We start from the raw sequence: 22,866 nt of genomic DNA on the forward strand, positions 1-22,866 counted from the left end.
AGTGGGAGCAAGATAAAGCCTTTGATTATTAACAAACCACTGGGTAAAAATCTTCCTTTCTCCCCTGCAGTGGCATCTTGCATCACGGGACTTCATGCGCCTTCCTTGCAGGTGAGTGCGGAGAGAATGAGTATGGGTGAGGAGAAAGTGGATCGTTGCCTCTGCCCCTCCATTCCACCCAGCGTGCCAGCCAGTACAGATAGGGGAATATTCTATGCCAGTAAGATATCAGGCAAATCTTATCTCGCCCATAGAGCAAGTGGAGAAGTAGACTGTGACTCAAAATTTGGTCCCTGACCTGCACCTTGGGGGAGGTAGGGGCACAGCTATTTGCTGCCTCTTACCCAGGTTAGACTGTAAGGTCCTAACCCAGCCATCACTGATTCATTCAGGGAACAAGACAAAGCAAAAGAAAGAAGGGTTTTAACAATGAATTGCTTTTTTCTACTTAAGCATAGGTGTTGGGTTTTTTTTAAAACTATACAACAAACCTCTTGAAGAAATCAACTTCCAGGGAGCAGAGCGAATCTAAAGTTTTCCCAATCTTTTGTTTGTGTGTTATTTTGTACCCCTGTTCATAGAGCAAGACTCTTCTGTATTAACAGAAATAGATTATGTTCCAGGTGTGTCAGTCTCTTCCAGAAAGAGGAGTCAAAGTTCTTCATAAACTTGACATTCACAATTTTAAGTATGTAATTAAAACATAGCTCTACATACTTCAGTTACAACTAGAAATGGACATGTGGGTTAACACCCCATCACAAATGGATGGAATACAATCAAATATTTCTTACAATGCTTAACTAGACCTAGAATAGTGATATGCCTATTTTCTTTTAAAGTAATTGCACCTTTAAAACATCATTCCTACTTTATCAACACAGTTGCATATTGCAGGATTAGGAACCACTAAGAATTTTCTTCAGCAGAGTTTAACAACAATTTTCCTGAAGATTCCCCCACCCCACTGGAGATTAATTTCATTTTCCCATTGCAACATGCTAGATCCATTACTTTTTCCAGATATTCTGTTCACTCTCTACAAGGGGTGGCATGGAAATAACATGACAATGGAACAAAAGTTTGGAGCATGATGGATCTCAGTCATTCCTACATGCTGGGAAGTGAGTGATTTGTGCAGATAACATCTTCAACCTCTGAAATAAAATGACAAAGACCTCATTCTTAAAAGCACAATAGATTGGCTGGCATCAATCAGGCCAGTGCACTTCCAATGTATATGCCAAATTTCAAAGTCGGCTGGTGTAAGCAGAGTCTCAGACAAATTAAAAATATTATTCTTTAAAAGCTTCTTGTTTGTGAAAAGCATTTTATTTTATTCAAGTTATTATTGAAACTAGTGAAAATAAATTTATTCCATACTGCTGTACATACTGTTGTCGTTATCCTCAACTGGCTCTCTCACAACAAACATGCTACTGATTTTCACTTTAAGGCTCTTTACAGTTTATCCTCTTCCCTAACATCTTTCATTCACTATTGAGCTGTTGATGCTTGCTTTAGATTGGCCCATGATACCAGCCCCCACTTGTTAAATTTTCAAACTAGCACCTTTAGGCTTTCTCCCATGTTGTTCATGTTTAGGAGAGTTCCCCATAAACATCCACAAATCCAACATTTTTCTTCTTCAAAACCCTCCTTTTCAATGATGCCTAAAAATACTTAGCATCTAGGCTGCCTATCATGTGGACCTTCTCATGGTCTCCTTGTACTCCCTTGTTTTATACTTTGATTATAAACTACTTGGAGCAGGGGTCATATTTTTGTTGTTTGTACAGCATCTAGAACAATGGGGTCCTGGTCCATGACTAGGGATCATAGACACAACAGTAATACAAATAAATAATCCTTAGAAGCCTTCCTTCTACTTTTACTCCCTATGGAAGCCTGCTACCATACAGGAAAGTATATTTATAAAATACATTACTATTTGTAGGAAAGAATGATCAGCTATTGTAGACATCACATGCCAGCAATATTTCTAGTGCACAAAAAGCTAAGTTACCACAAATATTTACACATGCATAACTCAAGTGCTGCTTCTGCAAGCCCTGCTGTGCATAGAATCCCCAATGTCTTCAGCTTTCCTTGGACTCAGGCCCTACCTTCCAACTCTGCTCCCCAAATACTGGGAAGAGATGGACTTCTTAGCATTCCTGAAAGGTTAACAAATCTAGGCTCTGAGGTACCAAGGAAGGGAAGGAATTCCAAAGTGGAAAAGCCCTGCCAGCAGCTCCCTTTCTTTCACATAAAGCCAGTGTGAATACCATGAACAGAATTTACTACTTTAATACACAGTGAGGCCTGGTCTACACTACAAAGTTAGGTTGACATAAGTCACCTTGTGTCAATTACTTGCACAAGTGTCTACACTCAAATTTGTCTCCCACCAACTTAAGCACCCTGTTATGGTGATTCAGTAACACCACCTCCCCAAACGGCATTGAGCCTTGGCTGACACAATGCGAGTATAGACACTGTGCGACCTAGGTCAACCCTAACAATTCTCGGTTGGATGGGGTGGAGGTTCTGGGTAGGGCGGTCAGGGAATGGGGAGGGTTGGATAGGCGTGAGAGTCCCGGGGAGCCTGTCAGGGGGCGGGGTGTGGATAGGGGTCAGGGAAGTCAGGGGATGGGCGGGTTGGATAGGGGGTGGGGTCCCGGGGAGCGGTTAGGGGCAGAGGTGTGGATAGGGGTTGGGGCAGTTAGAGGACAGGTTGGATAGGCGTGGGAGTCCCGGGAGTGCTGTCAGAGGGCAGGGGCATGGATAGGGATCGGCGCACTCAGGGGACAAGGAGCAGGGGGGTTGGATGGGTCGGGGGTTCTGAGGAGAGCAGTCATAGGGCGGGAAGTGGGAGGGGGCAGGCTGTTTGGGGAGGCACTGCCTTCCCTACCTGGCCTTCCATACAGTTTCGCAATCCTGATGTGGCCCTAGGGCCAAAAAGTTCACCCACCCCTAATTTAGCCAGTCCCACCAGCTGAGCACAGATGAGCCCAACTCAAGGAAGGAACTGTGGTTAAGTGTGTGCATTCATTCTCCCTTAAAGTGTTTCTGTGTGAAGATGGCCCAACCCCAGGTTAGCAGGACACAGGCATCTACTTTCATGGTTTTACTCCTACAAGAAAAGGTAGAGCTACAACAAACAGAGGTAGAGTTGTTATCTACTTTTCATTTTCCTGGAAGGGAAAGGTGTGGGGAAAGGTACGGAGCAGTTTGTTTACATATTACATAGGTATGTCCTTTGTATCCTCCTGAGAGATCTTGATTAAACTTTCATCAAGGCACCCTGCAATCTTCTCCCAAAGGTTCCTACGTATGGGTTGCCTTATTTCATCCTCAGTGGTAGAGGACTTTCCCATGCTACTCTACAGTGACTTTGGCAGGCACCATTGCAGTAAACAGGCTAATGGCATACAACCCCAGGCAGCTTTGGGATGCCAGCAGCAGTTATGTTCTGTTTTTGTGATCCTCCGTAGTGAGATATCAGCTAAAATCACCACTGCCTGTGGAAAATAGCACCCTTACTCAGTGCTGTTTCCCTGTATTCAGATCCACAGAAACAGGGCTGAAATTTTATATTTTTATGCAACTAAGCAATTCCCTCTTCATTTCCCCCTTCCCCTTGCCAACAGCAGGCCACACTCACCACAGCTGCAACTGGAGAAGGGTGCTATAAAGAGGCACTCCAAAGCTGAAGTGTCAATAAACATGTTTTATTTAAAACTCTGATTGGAAAAAGGGAAGGGAATTCTGAAGCCTACCTTTTGCTTTCCATTCTGACCCTAAACACAATGATACAGCCATCTGTTTTATCTGTAGCTGCTGCAGCTGCAGCTTTGAGGGTGCACTGACCCGTAAGGGCCATGGTTGGTATATGTTTGGCAGAACTGGACTGAAATGGACACAAATGTTTTCTACCTTTCTAACTTTAAAGTTTTGTTCCGTAAATGTTATAAATTTGCACTGTATTGGTCTTTAATGGCACATTAATGTTTTGCCCTGTTTTTGGAACGCAATACATTTTTATTTTTTGGAAATAAAAATAGCTTCATTACTTCATAACATATGGCAGAACACCTAGTGCTACTCAGAGCACACATTAATTGCACTAGAACAGGATGACAGAACTCATAGGTTCAATGAAAAGCAGTGTAATTCTAAATGTATCATAATCCCTGTATAATTCATAGGTTCATTAAAAGAGCGTGATACTCAGAAATGTACACCAAGCATGACAGTTCCTAACAACCCCCCCCCCCTCAAAACATCAGAGCCAGATAGAGCACAACTGTGGTTGACCATAACAGTGCTCTTCCAAGGCCTTCTTCAGCCACTGGCTCTGCGCTGAGTGCTCCCAATGGCCTGTTGTCTGGCTGTTCAAATTCAGCAGCCAGCCATTCCACCTCCACCCTGGCAGCAACTTTTTCTCCCCCTTTGCTTCACAGATATTATGCGGGACACAACAGGAAGCTAAAACCACTGGGTATTTTTCTCACAGAGATCTAAGCATTGCTTCAATCTACCAAAAGCCCATCCAACTGTCATTTGGCACCTGCTGAGCAACCGATTCTTACCAGAGTAGTGTCAAGGTGGCTGGTGCACAGCTGTGTCAGCCAGGGGTAAGCTGGAGTCCTCAAGATCACAACTGGCATTTCAAAATTGCCAGTGGTAATTTGTCAGTTGGGAAAAGTGTTCCTACTTGCACCTTCCTGAACAGACTTGTATTCTTAAAGAAATACACATCATGCACCTCCCTGACCAGCCCACATTGATATCACTGAAGCATCCCCAGTGATCCACTATGGTTATTCAAATGATGGAAGAGCGGCCCTTTCTGTTACTGTAGCCTGTGGCAGGGTGAGTTCGGGTTAAAATAAGGATATGTAGCCATCTAATGCTCCTCTACACTTCAGGAACCCCATAGCTAACAATATGCACGACATCATGGATAGATTTGCAGAGTCAGTCCTGCGTAGCAGGATACAACTAACAGCCTTACACACTTGCATGACAATAATCCCTCTGTAGATTTTCCAGCTCCAAAATGATTTCCCCCTGACTGGTAGCAGTCCGTATGGTATTGCAAGCTTCCACACCGCTATTGCCACTCACTTCTGAGTTGCAAAGCAGCTCTCATTCTGGTGTCCATGCGGTGGAGGGGAAGGGTCAAGCTCCTCAAACAGATCCAGGAACATGGTCTTTTGCATCGGAAAGTTCTGTAACCAGTGCTTGTATTTCCATACCTACATTTTGATGTGATCCCACCAGTAAGTTCTTGCTTCTTAGGCCCAGAAGCAGCTCTCCACCATCTGCAGCTGCTCCATGAAAGCCACCAACTCCTCTGAATTATTTTTTGCTTTAGCAATTTGTCCTCAAAAATGTTGTCACGTCCCCTGTTGTGGTACTTCCTGTGACCAGAGGAGAGGATCATTTGTCCTGTATTTGCAGTGTTCATGATACTAGTGCAGAATTGTATGAGCTACATGCTTCTGTCAGTGGCAAGTGCTGCATGGGTTTATGGGGTTTTTTGTTTGTTTGAAAGGTGAGGAAATTATGGGATTGGAATGGCATTATGGGATGGAGAACGCAGCATGATGGGAACTTGACCCCTTGCTCCCAGTCCTCCTGGTGTGACTCAGGTGTGACCTACAATGCGCTGTGAGAATTTCCCAAAGGGCATTGTGCCAGAGGGTGACCCATGGCACACTGGTATACCTACCCAACGTACACGGCATTTTATGCTGATATAAGCACTCCTGGTGAGTACGTGCAGCGCTGACAGAAGGGGCCAACACACGAGCAATAAATACACTAACTGCAGTGCCTTTATGCTGACATAACTTGTGTTGCTCAAAGTTTGTAGTGCAGATGTAGGGCTAAATTTTATAATTGTACTATAAGAATTGGTGTAAACCTTGATTTCATTCTGCCTGCCACCCTTTTTGAATAACAGAAAGGAATGACTGTCTGAGACTGGGACCCTGTTTCCCATATGCATTAAAATTAGGACCTGTTATAAAGTTTAGTTAGTAAAAGACAGGATTTTGTATTGTGTCTATGATAAATAGATTAGAGAAATGTTGAGGGCCTGAAGCCCCAAGGTGAATTGTTTTAGTTATAAGATTTAGCAAGGCTTAATTTACAATGTATACCTGTATTCTGTATACTTTTGAAGGTTTCTGTGAGAGACTGTTTGTGTGAATGAGGAATGCATGCACCAGGAAAAGATAAGGTGTAAAAGCCATCACAAATGTCCAGATGGTCAAGAAAAAGTGAGAGACTTGGAAACAGCAGGAGACAATCAGAAAATATCCATTGTGTCCATGCTAAACATGTTAGCAGCATTGACGACCTCAGAGGTGAGGCAGGCACCCCCGAAAGCAAGATAACAAATAAATGATAACAGCAGAAAACCCCAAGATTAACACCACTTAAGGACTAATGATCATAGGATGACATTGCAAAATGCATGGACTCAAATGGGAATTTACAACTATAAAGATGGGCTGTTTTGCTATGGAACTCGGGGTTCAGTCCTGCAAAGCCTCGGAGCATCGGATTGTGACCAACAGAGCCCCGCTCCTCACTCGTGCTCAGTCTAACTGGCCATTGGATTGACTTGAGCTACAACAGACTGGTAACTATAAAGACCATCTGCAGGACGTGTGTGTGTGTATGTTGTGTGACTGAAAAGCATATGCTAACTGTTGTATTACAATAAACATGGCATTTTGCCTTATCCCTCTTATAAGATCCTATTGGTATTATTTTATTAGTGTAACACAGACAGGCCTTAAAAAGCAAAGTAAGCCTTGATCTGACATGAAACCATTATATGATGTCATCCTACAAAAAACACATATTGAAGCACGCGAGAGAGAATTAAGCAGTCCAAAGCACCATTCATGTGCAACATTGACTCCCCTGTGAAACATTTAGACACAGTAGCCAAATAGGAGGTCAAAGACCACAGTCAAGTTCACAATGTGATGGTATTTTACTGTTAGTTTTCAATACTAAGTGCACTTAAAAGCAGACACACAGCCCCCATTAACTATAATGGGAGTTGTGCCATGCTAAAAATGTGCTCCTTATGTACTAACATTTTGGGGGGAATAGATTTTAACATGAATAAGCTATTCTTATGTTAGTTCTCCCTGATCCAAAAGATGTAATCATTGTATTCACTTCTAATGCTTTACTATTCATAAAAATGAATATTGAAATTAAAGTTGCTTAATCTTAAAGCAATTGGGAAGTTCTTATGGCATTATGGAACAATGCCAGCCAGCTGAAAACTGCACACTTATGTACAATACATGACATTTGAAAGTATGCTTCAAATCAGTGACATTCAACATCAACAGGTCTCATGGGACAACCTCTTTGCCAATATTAGTCACATATTAAAAATGAAACATATTAAGATGCTTTGAATGGACATTCAGAATGCTTATTTTTACATGTTATGACACACATTGAGTGCAAGTGCACACTAAATTTCTAGAATAGTCAATAGTTTTAGTTTGCAAGATGCTTATAAAAAGTTAGTCTATTTAATAAAAGTCTTCACAGGTAGTAAAATAGTTGTTTTACAATTTCAGCATTATAAAGGTTAAGCCTATTTGATGACTCAGAGCACATGTTAGGAGACTATGGATCATTTTAACAGGAGAAAAATGGAAAACTTTTGAAAGAAAATAGTTTTGACCTTTCTTGAAAAAAATTGTTAGCATCAGTTTTTTAAATTAATGAGCTACTTCAGCTGGCTATATTTTTTTCTGCTCATTAAAAATATGTGAACATGATTCATATGTAAAATAGCATTCCAATCTTTTGCAGTCAGACTCTTTCAGCGATTTCCTTTTGGCAGATAAACAAGGAAATAAAAAAAGTGATGTAAGTAAGTCAATTTTAAAATTCTCTCCTTACTAAGGCTGTAAATACTTGAACAGCAGCATTCAACTATTTCAGCACAAGGTACAACAATAAACCAGGCTAATACATGTGTGTCACAGGGTGCACTACTCACTGCTTGTCTCACACCTCCTCCTGGTCAGTCTGGGAATTACATCGCAAGGTCAATACCCCTTCCTGTGGTTGCATGCCATTACACAGTCTCTCATTTTCAGTCTACAGCTCTTCTCTCATCCCATTGACCACAGCATCCTCTTCATGACTCACCCAAATACAGACTAACACGGCTGCTACTCTGAAACCCTCCAGCTAGGTCACTCAGCGTTTCCCCCTTTTGGGGTACAGTCCTCTAAATTCTCAGTCACTCCCACTGTGACCCAAGCGTTCATCCAATTCCCTATCCTGCCAATGCCCCTTTCCCAGTAGCAGGTAGGGGAACTCAGGACCACCCTCTACTCTAGGTTCCAACGTAGGGACCCTATAACATGCAGCCGTCTGTTCTGTCCCCAACCTTGCTGCTTACTCCCTGGACTGCTTCCTACCCCAGCATGCCCCCCTCTCTGGGGTTTGCCAGCCTCTTTACTCCCTCGTCCCAAGGAGCAATCATGGACTACTTACCTCTATATCCCCCAAATGCACCTCCCCTCTCCCATGGTGCAACTACACACTACAACCCTGCAGCCCCTTCCCTGCTATCAGCTCCCTGGCTTTATAGAAACCCCACCTGTTCCCACACAGGTGAACTTCCCCTAATCAGGGCGTTCCTTCCAGCCTACTAGGTTAATTGGCCCATCTGGTCTCCATTAACTCCTTCAGGGTGAGCATGGGGTGGGCATCCCATCACAACGTGTCACATCAGTAAAAATAAGTATTTTTCCCCCACAATGCTAATTTAAAAGCACTTCCTCTATGTAACAGAAACTCATCAAATTTTAGCAGATTACAATATAGCTGTACTGAGGTTATCTTCAGACAGGGAATAACTGAGTGAAGTAAAATGATTTCTAGTGTGTAATTCTAGTATATCTGCTTGCATGTCAGAAGAAGGTAATATTGCCTTTTGAAATCATAAGTTGTAATGGGATGTCAAATCACTACTCCTACTTCTTCAATAGTAAGGTACTAGATAAGTCAAGAAGATCAAACTGTATGTGGCCCAAGTAAGTGCTACATACATTAAGCCCTGACTGCAGCAGAAAAGGTGCATTTCTACTGCATGAGGTTGGACAGCATACAGAAGATCTCTGATACAGGAATTCTGCATGCTATGTGGTACAGAGCTGTATTTCACTTGGCCTCCCCATACGCCAGCATAAATGAAGAATTGGGTGGGATGGGTGGTGCCACTGGCTCTTGAATTATGGCTGCTCTGACCAAATACCCACACAGCAATCCTGATGCACTTCTGAAGCCCTAAAACTATATTAACAGCACAACTTATTTATCTGACCTCTATAACAAGAAGTGGATTTAGCTCTGAAAAAACAGTCTATTGGGACAGATTGTAAACCCCTTCTATTGCTGAATAGTTAGTCATATTAACAATTCCAATGAAGTCACTGGAAATACTTGTGAAAATAACAATTCATCAATGAGAGTAAGAGGTTTATAATCTAGTCCCTCGATAATACCGATTTTTTAATAACTAAATTCCATCTCATCCTCTGGCCCTGCTGGTCACATCTCATGTAGCAGCACTGCTCTTAAAAAGCATGCCATTCTGAATGTGGCTAGAGAGTGGGTCAGTCCTAGTTTTGCAGTAGGAATGGTTTTCATTTGTTTTGAGAAGTCTCCAAAAAGCAAGGAATCCCTGGGAAATTGTTAGTATTGTATGCAGTGTAGCAGCACTGATCAAGTAGGAAAACTAAAAATCAGAAACATCAAGGGGAAATTTAAAATAAGCTGAAAGAAAATGAGCCCATGTGGTTTTGATTAAATGCTCTTAAGTCTGGAGGGGCTGTGTGGCTTACTTGCCCCATGTTTTTGATATTATTGACTGCTGAACAAAGGCAGACAATTACCATTGTCATGCTCTTAGAAGTACTACTTATATTTTATGCCTTTTTTTAAATGTTGCATTACTTTGCACTTATTCTTCCACTCTCTCTAATAAAAGTGCTCCTTCAAAATATCAGCTCTAATCATTCACATTTTAAAGACAGGATGCTGAAACACTTATATCATCTGCATCACTACAAATCTGAATACTTCTAACGTATAAAATACATGGATTACACACACCAGCCCTTATGACCAATCTCACTTTATTAGACATGAATTTTTAAAGATTAACCAATCAAGTTTATGGGTGTAATGACATCTGCAAATTATCAATTTCTGCCAATAGTTTATTATTGCATTAGAAAAACTGCTCAGGCAATGATTAAAGATTAGGAGGGAAAGTATCAGCAGCTGAAGACTTCCTGTGTTCAGTGTCCCATGGATGCCTGTAATGGTATGCAGAGAATATCTTTATGGAAGCAGGGAAGGTATTGACATAGGGAGAGAGTGAGAGCCTATATAGGGCTGACATGGATCCTTGTAGTCAATTAATCATGTTTTTAAAAATAATGAAATATGTATCCAGTCCAAAATCCCCAATATGAGCATGTACAAATTCATTGAGTTTTCAAAATCTACACCTGGATAGGGATCCAAATTTTGCAGATGACCCCTATCTTTTTAATGGATCAAAATAAAAGCTCAGAAATGAATCTCTCTGAAACTGGGGTGTTTGAAATTCACATTTTGTAGTATGGGGCTCATCTTGAAACATGTTCAAATTAATTTTTAGAATTTATGTAGACTTATAAAAAACCTCTGTAGGTGTCTATCCTATGCTCATGGCAACCTTTGTATACATTAAAATACACTAAAAAAAATAATGATACAATGCAAGGACTGCTCATCCTTCCTTGATAACACGTTCAAATATAAATCAAAATAAACTCAAAGCCCTCCTCTAGCCTCAATTATTTCCCAAAAGCACCGAGGGGGAAATAACCTCTGTGCATGTTGCAAAACCTAAGAAATTGAGTTTTGACAGACCAAGGTTGAAGAAAAGCACATTCCAATGTTCCAGATCCTTCATGAAGAACACCTTGGCAGCAGCTCCCTCTCCTTTGTATCAAAGAAGCTCCAACTCCTCAATTAGAAGAGGGGGAGGAAAAGTAGTGGTACTCTTCAACCACAAACCAAACTCTACCCCCTTGAGACACCAAAGGAAGACACCACTTCTAGGAGATAATGTTCAAAACAGGATTATGAAAGGTCTGCTGGGCTCCACTGAAGCTTTAAGTTGTGCAGGGGCTCTGCATGAATTCTGAGAGTCACTGAGGAGATGGGTAGCTCTGGCCATACCCCTCTCCATCCAATTCTGGGTCATGTTGGTTCCCCCAGCCAAAATGAGTTTACAGATGCTTTGCACTGCCAAAACCTTGCCCCATGTCAGATGTTCAGCTACTGACTACCAAAAATATGGTTTACACAGGGAAAGACCTGAATGAATTTAGTTCTTAGTGAAAAAGTTCAACTCCCTCCAACCTATAGTATATGTATGTTAAAAATCCTTCACTCTCCACAGGAGCAATTCAACAAATATTAACACTTCATATATTTATCTTTTCTAAACCATTAGTAAGAAAAAAATATTTTAAGACAGGAAATAAAATGTGTCAACATTCAACACTGATAGTCTTCTTCTACAGAGTGCTCTTTAATAATAATCATGGTTGACTGTAAATAATAAAAAAATATAATTCCTTTAAAAGGTTAAATGTTAAAGAAACTGCATGGATATTTTAAATAAGTAACTTTATAACAACTTGGATATCTAAACAGAAGCAGTTTTATACGGTGTCAGTGCTTAATTACACATTTTATATAATCTATTCTAACTATAAAATAATCCCTGCTGGTAATTTGTCTGCTTTGTTTTTTTTAAATTATATTACTACATAGTTGTGTGTTTATTATACTACTTAAAACTTTCTAAGGAATACATAAAAATACTTGTGTCCACTATCTTGTAGCTAAACCTACTGTTTAATACATGTAAAATGTACAAGTATCAATGCCTGGATTCTAAACCAGCTGTGGGCCAATGTGCCCCCTACCCCCACACCGCAGTGTAAATCAGAGAAGCCCTAGATAGGGACTGCTCTATTAATGGCATTTTTACTTAGGCTAACTATGGGCTGCTGGGCTGCAGCCCAGAATCCCTATACCAATTAGCACTAAAGAAACTCCCACTTCTGTCTCTGGCACTTCCCCTCTGCCACAACACACTCCCTATGGCCAGAGTTGTGAGAGGCACAACATAGCACCAGACATAGCAGTGCTATGCTGCTCCTTCACCAGGGGAATTGTGGCATCTTCCTTTCCCCTTATAAGCTGCCAGAATCGGCTCCTTTTTGTCAATATCACAATAAATCTTGAACAAATATTTTGAAGTTCATAAAAATTCTGAATGTTTTGACTGATTAAATGAAAAATCAGGATATTTCAGGCATTTTGAAAAAAGTTTCAGGACACCAATATATGAAATGAAAAATTGGGACTATCCTGATAAAATTGGGATATATGATCCCATTAATTAGCTGTTTAAATGGTCAAGTTAAACTCCTTTTGGAGCTAACTTAGTATTGCCTCTCCCCACGCTCACTCCCCCATGCAGGCATTCAAAATCTACACACACACACACACAAAAAGCTTTTTTAAAAAAACATAAATATAGTATAATTAACCTGTATAATTAACTACTACATGGATATTAGTTAGATGCTTTTAATAAAAACCCAAAAGGAATAGGTATTTACATGAATAACGCAAGCACTGGCTGTTACATGAACTACAATAAAGTTGAAAGACCTCAACTGTCATATTTCAAGACAAACTGATGACCACTGGTGATGATAACAAAAGAAATTCCTACTCCACTTCCAAAGTACGGTACTGCAGTTAGGTGAATCATGAGAACCTTTAACTTTTCCTAAGAGGCATTCTTCTTAGTGTATGTACAACATGCCTCAGCTGGCATGTGACCAGGATTTATCAGCGAATTTGGTCTGCTGATTGGATCATTAGCTTCCCCTGGCCTGGGTCAGGTACTGACGGGGAGCATGACGTGAACGCTGATCCATGCTCCCAGTGACGCACGGGATGAAAGGTAGTATACTAGATGGACTACAGATTTATTCCATATGGTGATTATGATGTTCTGATAAGTGAGGCCTCAGTTACAAAAGAAAGGGAAGGAAAAGGTTAGCTGTAATTTAATCTTGCTTAATTTGACCATTTAAATGGTCAAGTCATTTTAGAGGGGCTTTCTCTCTTAATATGTATTATATATTTTTATTCATACAGCATCATCAGTGTGCTAGGTGAATTAGTACCAAGAATGAAGACAAAGTCCCTATTCCAGTCCAAAAAACCCATAGACAGTATACACATAGACCAGTGATGAACTCAACAGCATACATGTAACTAGACCATGAAGTCAGTACATCTGTCATTTCCCTTATTATAGTTTGGAGGATTTTAAAAGTGTATTTACTACTGCTACTTTGTTAACATTTAATTGAGAGGACAATGTAACATGTTAAGCTAATCTTTTCCTATAAGTGAAAATAGCCAAGCTGGAAACAAGTTTGGCTCTGATAAGTTTATATTTACAAAAAAACAAAATTTGTCAGATAAACAACACACATTTTAACATCTGACAACAAATTTCTTTCCGCCCCCCTGCCACACAGAGTTTTTTGGTCTGACTTACTGATTTTCTTTTCCAGATACTTCACAGGAAAAACATGTTAAAATAACTAAGATTGTGACACAAGCAACAAGAATCAGGACGCACAAAGTTCATGCTAACAGACCATTTGCAACCACTGCCCTTCTGTATTTCTTTGTCAACTTGACTTCTGTTGGTGTAAATATTTGATTCACTTAACCTTAGCTTTGTCTATGAAAAATACAGTAGTAATTAAGTAATTTTCATACAGATAGGGACACATAAGCCTATCTGATGCTGTTTAAAACAAAGTCTCTGCAGAGACAATATGCAATTATTAAATTACACAAACCCTATTCCAAAGATTTTTGGCAACACTTTGGTACTGGGAAGCTCAGTTTTCCATGGCCCATTCAAAAACTAAAGAGCAAGTTTCTCGTGATGACTCTCAGGAATCTATACAACTCTTATTCACCTTAGAAGAAACTGTCCAAAAGAAACAAACACTAGTGAGACAAGTGCCATGCAAAGAAAGATGGCTTGGCCAATAGGCTCCCACCTTTCCTCTCCCTGGGAACCCACATCTCCCTCACTATACTTACCCATGCTACAGCACTTACAGAGTTACGCCCCGTTCCTGCAGCAGCCCGTTCCCCTTCTCCCTGCACTCTGAGCTATCCCCAAGTGCAGGCAGCTCCAGCTACCTGCCCTGCCAACACCCTGAGCTACCCCCCCACCCGCATAGCCCCAGTTACCCCACTGCCTGTACCCTGAGCTACCCCCCACCCGCACAGGCCCAGTTACCCCGCTGCCTGCACCCTGAGCTACCCCCCGCCCGCACAGCCCCAGTTACCCTGCTGCCTGCACCCTGAGCTACCCCCCCACCCGCATAGCCCCAGTTACCCCACTGCCTGCACCCTGAGCTACCCCCCACCCGCACAGCCCGTTACCCCCCCACCCGCACAGGCCCAGTTACCCCGCTGCCTGCACCCTGAGCTACCCCCCGCCCGCACAGCCCCAGTTACCCCGCTGCCTGCACCCTGAGCTACCCCCCGCCCGCACAGCCCCAGTTACCCCGCTGCCTGCACCCTGAGCTACCCCCCCCCCCGCCCGCACAGCCCCAGTTACCCCGCTGCCTGCACCCTGAGCTACCCCCCGCCCGCACAGCCCCAGTTACCCCGCTGCCTGCACCCTGAGCTACCCCCACTGAGCTGAGCCCCTTCCCCCCTTTATGATTTTTGGCGGCAACTCTCCGAACCGAGACAGGCTGGGTGACCTGCTGAGGGGAGCGCCGCTCCCTCCGCGGCCCTGTAGAAGTCAAACTGCACCTAGGACGCCCCCCCGCGCTGGGCCCTGGAGATTTTGGGGGGCGGGGGGGAGGCTCCGAAAGGAAAAGGTGGCGACCCCCTGTGTGATCCTCGCTCCAGCCCCGGGTTCAGCAGCCCGGCACACGCGGGCCTGGGCCTCTCCCACTGTTACACCGCAACACTGGGGCCGGGTCAGCTCCCCGCGGCCGGGCCAGGCCCCGGGGCTAGCGCCCGCAGGGCTACGGCTCTCGCCCAGGGCCAGCCCCGCCCCCGGCGCTCCGAGCCCGGCCCCCGCCCCAACGCAGGAGCCGCGGCCACGTCAGCCTTCCCGGCCCCACCTGCCTCCGGCTCAGAGCCGGATCCGCCTCGGGTCACCGCCTTGCTCCTCCCCGGGCCCATGCTGCTTCGCGCCCGGCCCCTCCTCCGCCGCCTGCCCGCAGCCGGCTCCTGCGCATCCCGCCGGGGAGCCTAGCGCCACACAGACCGGTAAGCGCGGCCTGCCTGGCCCGCCCGGGGAAGGAGCAGCCGGGTGAACCTGCCTCGTCCCCGCACTGCTCCTCTTGTGTCACCAGCATCCTCCCTGGGCCGCCCCTCCTGCCCTCAACCACCCCCTACCCCGCCTAGGCTGCTTCCCCCAAACCCGCCAGCCCTGCGCCTCCCTCTCCCCATCCCCGTCCTCCTCCCCTCGGTCCCAGATCTTCTCCTCATCCCGAGCCTGCCTCCTCCACAACAGCCTCTCCTCGTTTCCACCCGCCCGTCCCTAGCCCTGTTGCACCCATGTTCTGCCCTCTACTTTCCCTCCTTTGTCTCCTCCCTCTTTCCTTCCCCAGTCTGTTACACGCTCATCTTCTGCTCTCTTCCTCCCCAGTGTTGTATAATCTCCCCCCAGGTTAAGGTGCTAAAGGAGCTATCTTTGGTCCTAGCCTGTTTCACACAACCCGCATAGCCCACATATACTATGCACAGATAGACATCACCCAAGGCTGCGTGCACCTAGGTACGCGACAGGCTGCATGACTCTGCGGCCAGCTGAAGCCCTTTGAATGAGGGAGGTTTTTAGGTTCGTTTTGATTTTTAAGAGGTTTTAAATGTCGAATTGAAACACATTTCACTCCTGGGATGAAGGATTGTGCAGTGTTGAAATAACTACTTTTAAACTACTTGCGCCCACATGCAGAAATATCTCCTCCTCCTGTCCCGAAGTGACTGAGACTACAGGGGAAAAAATATGAGTCAGGAAAAGCAAGCAGAAGATAAATATATTCCTAAATGATAAACAGGTCTAGGCTTTAATGTCTCTCAGTGGGGGCTAGTCACATGAGTCAAGCTTTGCGGAATTAGCCCATACCAGAGAAGGAGTGATAAAAGTTAATGACCACGAACACTTACATTATATAGAACTATCAAAAGGAGTTGATTGATTTTTCCTGTTACTAATGTTAGGGTGCATTCTGCTAAAGCTGTTAATGTTTCTTAATAACTTATCAATATAATATAGTGAAACCTTTACTAAATGGCTTTTTCCTCCCCCCTCCCCTTTACAGGTTGTAACTTTTGCAAGGCAATTATCATGTGACTGTGGATTATGACAACCAAAAACTTAAAGAAAAGTCCTTAAATTAAACATCTGTATCTTTTGAACATCTTGGAACTTATTGGATACACTCTTTGAAGTCTGTCTGAATTGTAACTTGTATAACTTTTTAAAAGCTTCATAATGGAGTTCTTATTATTCAAAGGAGACTGCATTAGAGATTTGAAAAGAACTTTGTTATTATTTTTAGTTTTAACATGTCTGATAGCTCTTGTTTGCACTGATCAGGACTATTACAGTTTACTTGGAATATCCAAAGAAGCAAGTAATAGAGAAATAAGACAGGCTTTCAAAAAACTGGCATTAAAGTTACATCCTGATAAAAATCAGGTAAGTAAAATCTTTGAGTTCCTGTGATAAAGTTAGCACTGTTTGAGCTAATTCGTCCAGTGTTAACTTTAAAATGGACTAATTTGCTTTTTAACAAATTTGAAACTTTACATCTTTGTGTCTTAGATTTTTGAAGTGATGTAATAACATAATACTTAGTTTAGACTAGCTGACTGTCCTCCAAAGAAAAGCAAAAATAAAAGTGGATATGTTAGTAAATTGTGGCAAAGTTGAACTGAAGTCATACTGAGCCATTGAAGCCAAAAGGCTTGATAGTTTATACATTTTCTCTTATTTAGAATTACACTGCGTCTGTCAGTTTTAACTATTACTTATTGTTCTTACTATAAAATTGTATCAGTGTAATAAATATTGCTGGGCCGTGTCATGTCAGTCCTGTTTGGAAACTGAGAAGGAGAAAGCAAAAATTCTGGGATGGCCTGTGGATGAGAAGGGGAAATGGAGAGACCCCTGTAAGGAAACATTTTTTATTTGTATTCTCCTATACGATACTCAAAATTTACTGGAATAATTAGACAAAGTCTTGGAGTAGGACAATACAAAGGCCCTGATCCTGCTACTTGTTCCATGTATGTGGAGCCCTGCACCCTCAGAGAGCCCCAATGATGTCAATGAGGGTCCATGTGGGCACAGTGATCTGCCTGCACAGAGCAAGCTGCAGGAGTGGGGCCTAAAATGCCAAAGTTGATACTATATTGTTGAACTTGACAACAAGGAGAAGGACTTTCACCAAACATTTATGACATGGGTCAAGGAAGCAAATATGTATTTGACTATATACTATCATTTCAATGGGGAAGAGAGGAGTGACTGAACATGGATTAACTGTTGAGGAATATGTTATAGTATATAGCCTCTAATTAGGAAGACTTAATTTTATTTTGCCTTTCCACCCACAATAAAGATAAAAACGGATCAGCTGTAACCTATTATATGTGGTTGTTTCTTGCTATCTCAAAGAGCAATTCAGCAATAACTGATATGTCACTTGAAATAGAATAGCTTATTAACAGTGTTTAAAATGCTCTCTCCGCTGCTTTATAGGTTTTAACTGGACTCTCTACTTATACTTTCAAAAGTATTAAGATTCCAAAGTGGTATCTATAATTTCCATAAAATATTGAAATATTACTATGTAAGAAAGATTTCTCAACAGACTACCTTCTGCAGAATTAAACATACATTTTGTGTAGACTCTTAGATGACACTATCGATTCATGCATGTAACGCCCTGTAATGTTAATAGCAGGTGTACAGGTGCATCAGGCGGGAAATAGTCTCTTTATAACTTATTTTTTAGTATTGCTGTACATTAATGTAGTTATTTAAGGCAAGTTTTTAAGTAATAATGGGAAAGGTGAGAGAATTAATATAATACTGGTGAGCTAGAGCTCTCAGTCAGCACAGGACCAAGAGAAGGGATATAAAGGTAGTTGTAAGCCACCTTTCCACTCCCCTGATTCTGGAGCATACTAGAAGCCAAAATGGTCCTTGATGTAATTAAAGGAAGCCTAAGGATTGTTCTTAATTGTGCCAGCTACATCATTTGTTCTGTCCCTAAAGGATCGCTCGTCTCTAGCCAAGGACCACTGGAGAACATTATATTCCAGGGGTGGCCAACCTGAGCCTGAGAAGGAGCCAGAATTTACCAATGTACATTGCCAAAGAGCCACAGTAATACATCAGCATTCCCCCATCATCTCCCCCCGCCACTCCCAGCGCTTCCCGCCCACCAGCAGCCCCACCGATCAGTGCCTCCCCCTCCCTCCCTGAACCTCCTGATCAGCTGTTTCATGGCATGCAGGAGGCTCTGGGGGAGGAGCGAGGGCACCACAGGCTCAGGGGAAGGCGTGGAGTAGGGGCAGGGCCTGTGGCAGAGCCAGAGGTTGAGCAATGAGCACCCCCTGGCAAATTGGAAAGTTGGCATCTGTAGCTCCAGCCCCGGAGTCGGTGCCTATACAAGGAGCCACATATTAACCTCTGAAGAGCTGCGTGTGGCTCTGGAGCCACAGGTTGGTCACCCCTGTTATATTCCATCTCTACCCCTGGCTGCCCACCTTGTCTCCATCACTTCCCCTACACCTGAGTGGGGATGGGAAAGAGGAGTGGGAGGTATAGTGGGAGGCAGATATTGCTTCTGTGTCACAGGAGTTCCTAGCTGCAGTTGTTTTGTGCCCCCAGACAGATGCAAATAATGTAGAGCCAAAGGCCAGCGTGTGCCCAAGTTTTATTTCTTTAGGAAAATGGTAAATCCTCAGAGGGCATGTAATGTTTTCTTAAGGGAAAATTACACTGTAATAACATATTGCAATCACTACATCTAATTCTAAGGAAATAAGTCACAAATATATTGAAGTATAAAATAAACAGAATAAAAACCAAACAGAAAACTTGCTAGCTTGACAGTCTGGTGTAGAATTCAACTCACATTTGAGTGATTAGAAAAGCAGGAGGCTTTCAAAGTTACTGTTAGATGATCTTCAAATGTGAGTTGAACTCTCTCTCTGCTACTCTACCTTATTATCAGTACTGGTTGTCTTGCTTGGAGGCTTCCATCTGATGGCAACTTCCATTGAGAAACAATTTACAACATTCATAGTTATGGAGACATTGAAACAGATGTATTGCTGAAAGTTCATTTAATATTTTTAGTTCTACATTAGACAAATATTTAGTAAATGTGGTTTTCCTTTGATAGAATGATCCAGATGCTCATGAAAACTTCTTGAAAATAAATAGAGCATATGAAGTATTAAAAGATGACGAGCTACGGAAGAAGTATGATAAATATGGAGAGAAAGGTCTTGAAGATCACCAACAAGGAGGTCGATATGAGAGTTGGAACTTTTATCGCTATGATTTTGGTAAGATATGTGTTTGTAGTTTGCTTCTCTTACAGTCCTGAGTAAATGCAAAATTGTTGGCTATGCCAACTCTATGTACATACTTTCCTCTTAGACCCTCTCTTCTTCTTTCTAGCCTCCACAGCTGTCTTTTTTTTCTCCTTTCTCCCTACTGACTGTGTTAGCATTAAGGTATCTTGTTAAAATAATCCACCAAACAGCAGTAATAGTACAGTCAGCTTAGTATTAAATTCACTCATTATACTAAGTATTCACTTTATTTTACTGTTCAGTTATAGTGTGTGTATATATATGTGTGTATTATATGTGATAAGTTATCTTTGTTCATTTGTAATCAAATACTAATAGATTTTCTTAATACAAGGGGAGTGTTTATCTTTTTAATTCCTTCAGATTTTTTTATATTGGAAACCCATAACAAGTATTCTCCCTAACTTACATTTATTTATTTATTACACTTTATACATAAAGAGTCCAATCCTGCAAAACAGTTAATTCCCATGGAGTCTTATTGGAGATAAATGTAACTATACCAGGAAGTAAGCATACACACCAGATCAATAGGGTTATGCCAAATATGATTTTGAAATCAGTTCTTCAAACAAAAATTGTCCAGATATTTGCTGGCAATTAGACAGCCAGGATGTCTTTTCAGAGCTAATGTGACACAGGTAGCTAACTTGGAAAATAGGCAACTGAGAGACTGCAATGATGATTTCCACCATGCCATAAACATGGAAGCTGAAGTGAGCCCCTATTTTGGTGAATTGGATAAAAACATCACAAGTGAAGGAGAGAATTCCTACGCTTGTATTTTGCTGAAGCAGTCTAACCCTGAAAAAACTCAGAGTACAAAGGGAACATTTTATAAAACAAAAACCCCGCAAGAACTACTTTAATGTTTGTGTACACCTAAATTAAATAAACCAGAGACATGCACATTACATGAAATTGAGAGTAATTTCAATTTTCTTTAGAGGTTGCAATAATTTAAAAATTTCACGTGTTTGAGTCTGCACTTCTTGACAAAAGTGGTTGATTTAAAATGTCAGATTTTTAACTTTTATCGAACATTCATTTTAAGTTTATGTACAGTTATGCGTATTGTTTACTTTTTCTTCTGGATTTTTATTTGATTTTATTGTGAATTTATTGCTTCTGTATGGTGCTGGCTTGATAACTCTGGAGGATACTGAAGTTCTGTCTTATTTATTTGTATTATAGTAGTACCTAGAGGCCTCAACTGACATTTGGGCTTTTTGTGTTAGGCACTGTACAAACCATGCCGAGACAATTCCTGCCCCAAAGAGCTGACACTCTAAATAGATAAGACAGACAAAGGGTTAGAGAGGTTTGGGGTACCAAGAGGGAAAGTGACAAAAGTCAAACAGCAGGCCAGTGACAGACCTGGGACTAGAACTTAGGTTTCGAAAGTCTCATTGCTGTGCTCTATCAACTGAATCATGCGGCCTCTCAAACCCTCATCAGGCACTCCGTATTGTGTCTCATCTGTGACAAAGATGCACCACGTCTTTGTGTGAACAGCCAGTTCAGTCTCCTATGCCTACTCAATGACTGGTTTGTCTGCTGAGGATGCCAAAAGGTTCCCAGCTGTGATGGTGGCTATTGTGTTGTGGACATTTATCTCCTGGGAATTGAACTGAGACCAAATTAATCTTATATGAACCACTGAACTATATATCACATGGTAAAATCTTTCACCTTGCTAATATGCACCATCATTTGTTTTCTACAAATTTCATTTTGAGCAAGAAGCATAGGAGTATTTCTGGATTCTTTTATGTAAAGATTGCAAAAGAAAAATAGTTGCTGACTTAGTATTTTTTCTTACTAGGTATTTATGATGATGATCCTGAAATCATAACACTGGATAGAGGAGAATTTGGTATGTTCGTCAAATCATATGGGTTCTCTAATATTTTAACATTGTGTAAATATTATTTTCAGACTGAATTTTTTCATGGTATACATAGATTATAAATTGTCAGAATACCACTAGAGAAAACGTGCATATTATATCCAAAGAGAAAAATGTTTTTGAGCATCTTGGGTCAATTAACAAATGCTATGCAGATCAATGCCAGTCAGCTTTTTAGATTAAATTTGAAAGAAAGTGTGTAATATCTCAAGGAAGAGAAAATTATTTACCTTGTAATTTTGTTTCTCTGGATTTATTATCCTGCAGAATTCTCACTCTTGGGAGATGTGTGCTCAAGACACAATCCCAAAGAGGCAGCTGATCTTCAAAATTAGCAATTCAGTCAGTTCTACTTACCTGCAGTTCTGCTTGTTTGAAGATACCATTTGACAGGATTCCTATTCTGACATTCTTAAGTCTTAGTTCCCTGAGGTAAAAAATAAAAAGTCTTAATCCAGACACCAGGAAACAGCTCATACTGATCAATGATGTGGGTGGCGGCTTTTGTTTTTCCCCTCTCATATTTATTGTTAGTGTTTACAGACAGTTGATGTGTTTTCAAAATAAGATGCTGTGTGTACTCACAGACAATTGACAGTGTTCATAGAATCATAGAATATAAGGGTTGGAAGGGACCCCAGAAGGTCATCTAGTCCAACCCCCTGCTCGAAGCAGGACCAATTCCCAGTTAAATCATCAATTCCCAGTTAAATCATCGCACAATCATCTACTATTAGTTTCTAGAAATTAGTAAATCTTTACTATCTTTTTTAATATACTTCAGCATTATAGTAAGACAGCAGTTTTCAGTCAAACATGCTGACATCTTATAGCACAAGCAATAATTCTCAGACGAAATAGAAAAGACAAAACACAAATGAATTAGAGCCAGGATGTGATAGTGACTTTTTATACAGATACCTGAAGGAGGACAGCTTGTTTTTCTTAGATACACTTTGGCTCAGATTCTTTAAATGTGCATGAAGTTTACTGCTGCTACTCTTTGTTAAACAAATGTGTAATAGATATAGTAGAACTTATATCTAGGATGAAACACGCATATATGCCAAAAAAGTATGAGTTAGTACCGGAACTATATGAGGATTAATTACTTAAATTAAAGGGGAATTAAATCCATCCTC

At 41.7% G+C, this 22,866-nt stretch overlaps 2 protein-coding genes across 5 annotated transcripts in view; one reads left to right on the forward strand and one right to left on the reverse strand.

The window, feature by feature from the left end:
• The window catches only part of PDE1A (phosphodiesterase 1A), a 373,257-nt gene extending 358,916 nt beyond the window's left edge, over positions 1–14,341 (reverse strand). The window contains exon 1 of one of the 2 annotated variants that reach the window (XM_075117995.1): positions 14,272–14,341. The gene's annotated coding sequence lies outside the window, so the exon portion shown is untranslated. The remainder of the gene's footprint in view (positions 1–14,271) is intronic. The other variant, XM_075117996.1, reaches the window with a different exon arrangement.
• A 980-nt stretch (positions 14,342–15,321) lies between these two features.
• The window catches only part of DNAJC10 (DnaJ heat shock protein family (Hsp40) member C10), a 36,337-nt gene continuing 28,792 nt past the window's right edge, over positions 15,322–22,866 (forward strand). For 2 of the 3 annotated variants that reach the window (XM_048869753.2, XM_048869754.2), the window contains exons 1-4: positions 15,322–15,462; positions 16,521–16,900; positions 19,620–19,785; positions 21,641–21,691. In XM_048869753.2, coding sequence (XP_048725710.1) covers positions 16,694–16,900; positions 19,620–19,785; positions 21,641–21,691 — 424 coding nt within the window. In that variant the 5' untranslated portion in view covers positions 15,322–15,462; positions 16,521–16,693. Of the gene's footprint in view, positions 15,463–15,485; positions 16,037–16,520; positions 16,901–19,619; positions 19,786–21,640; positions 21,692–22,866 lie in introns of those variants that run through there. The other variant, XM_075117994.1, reaches the window with a different exon arrangement.

Source organism: Caretta caretta, chromosome 11 (assembly GCF_965140235.1).
Source record: "Caretta caretta isolate rCarCar2 chromosome 11, rCarCar1.hap1, whole genome shotgun sequence".
Lineage (NCBI taxonomy): Eukaryota > Metazoa > Chordata > Testudines > Cheloniidae > Caretta > Caretta caretta.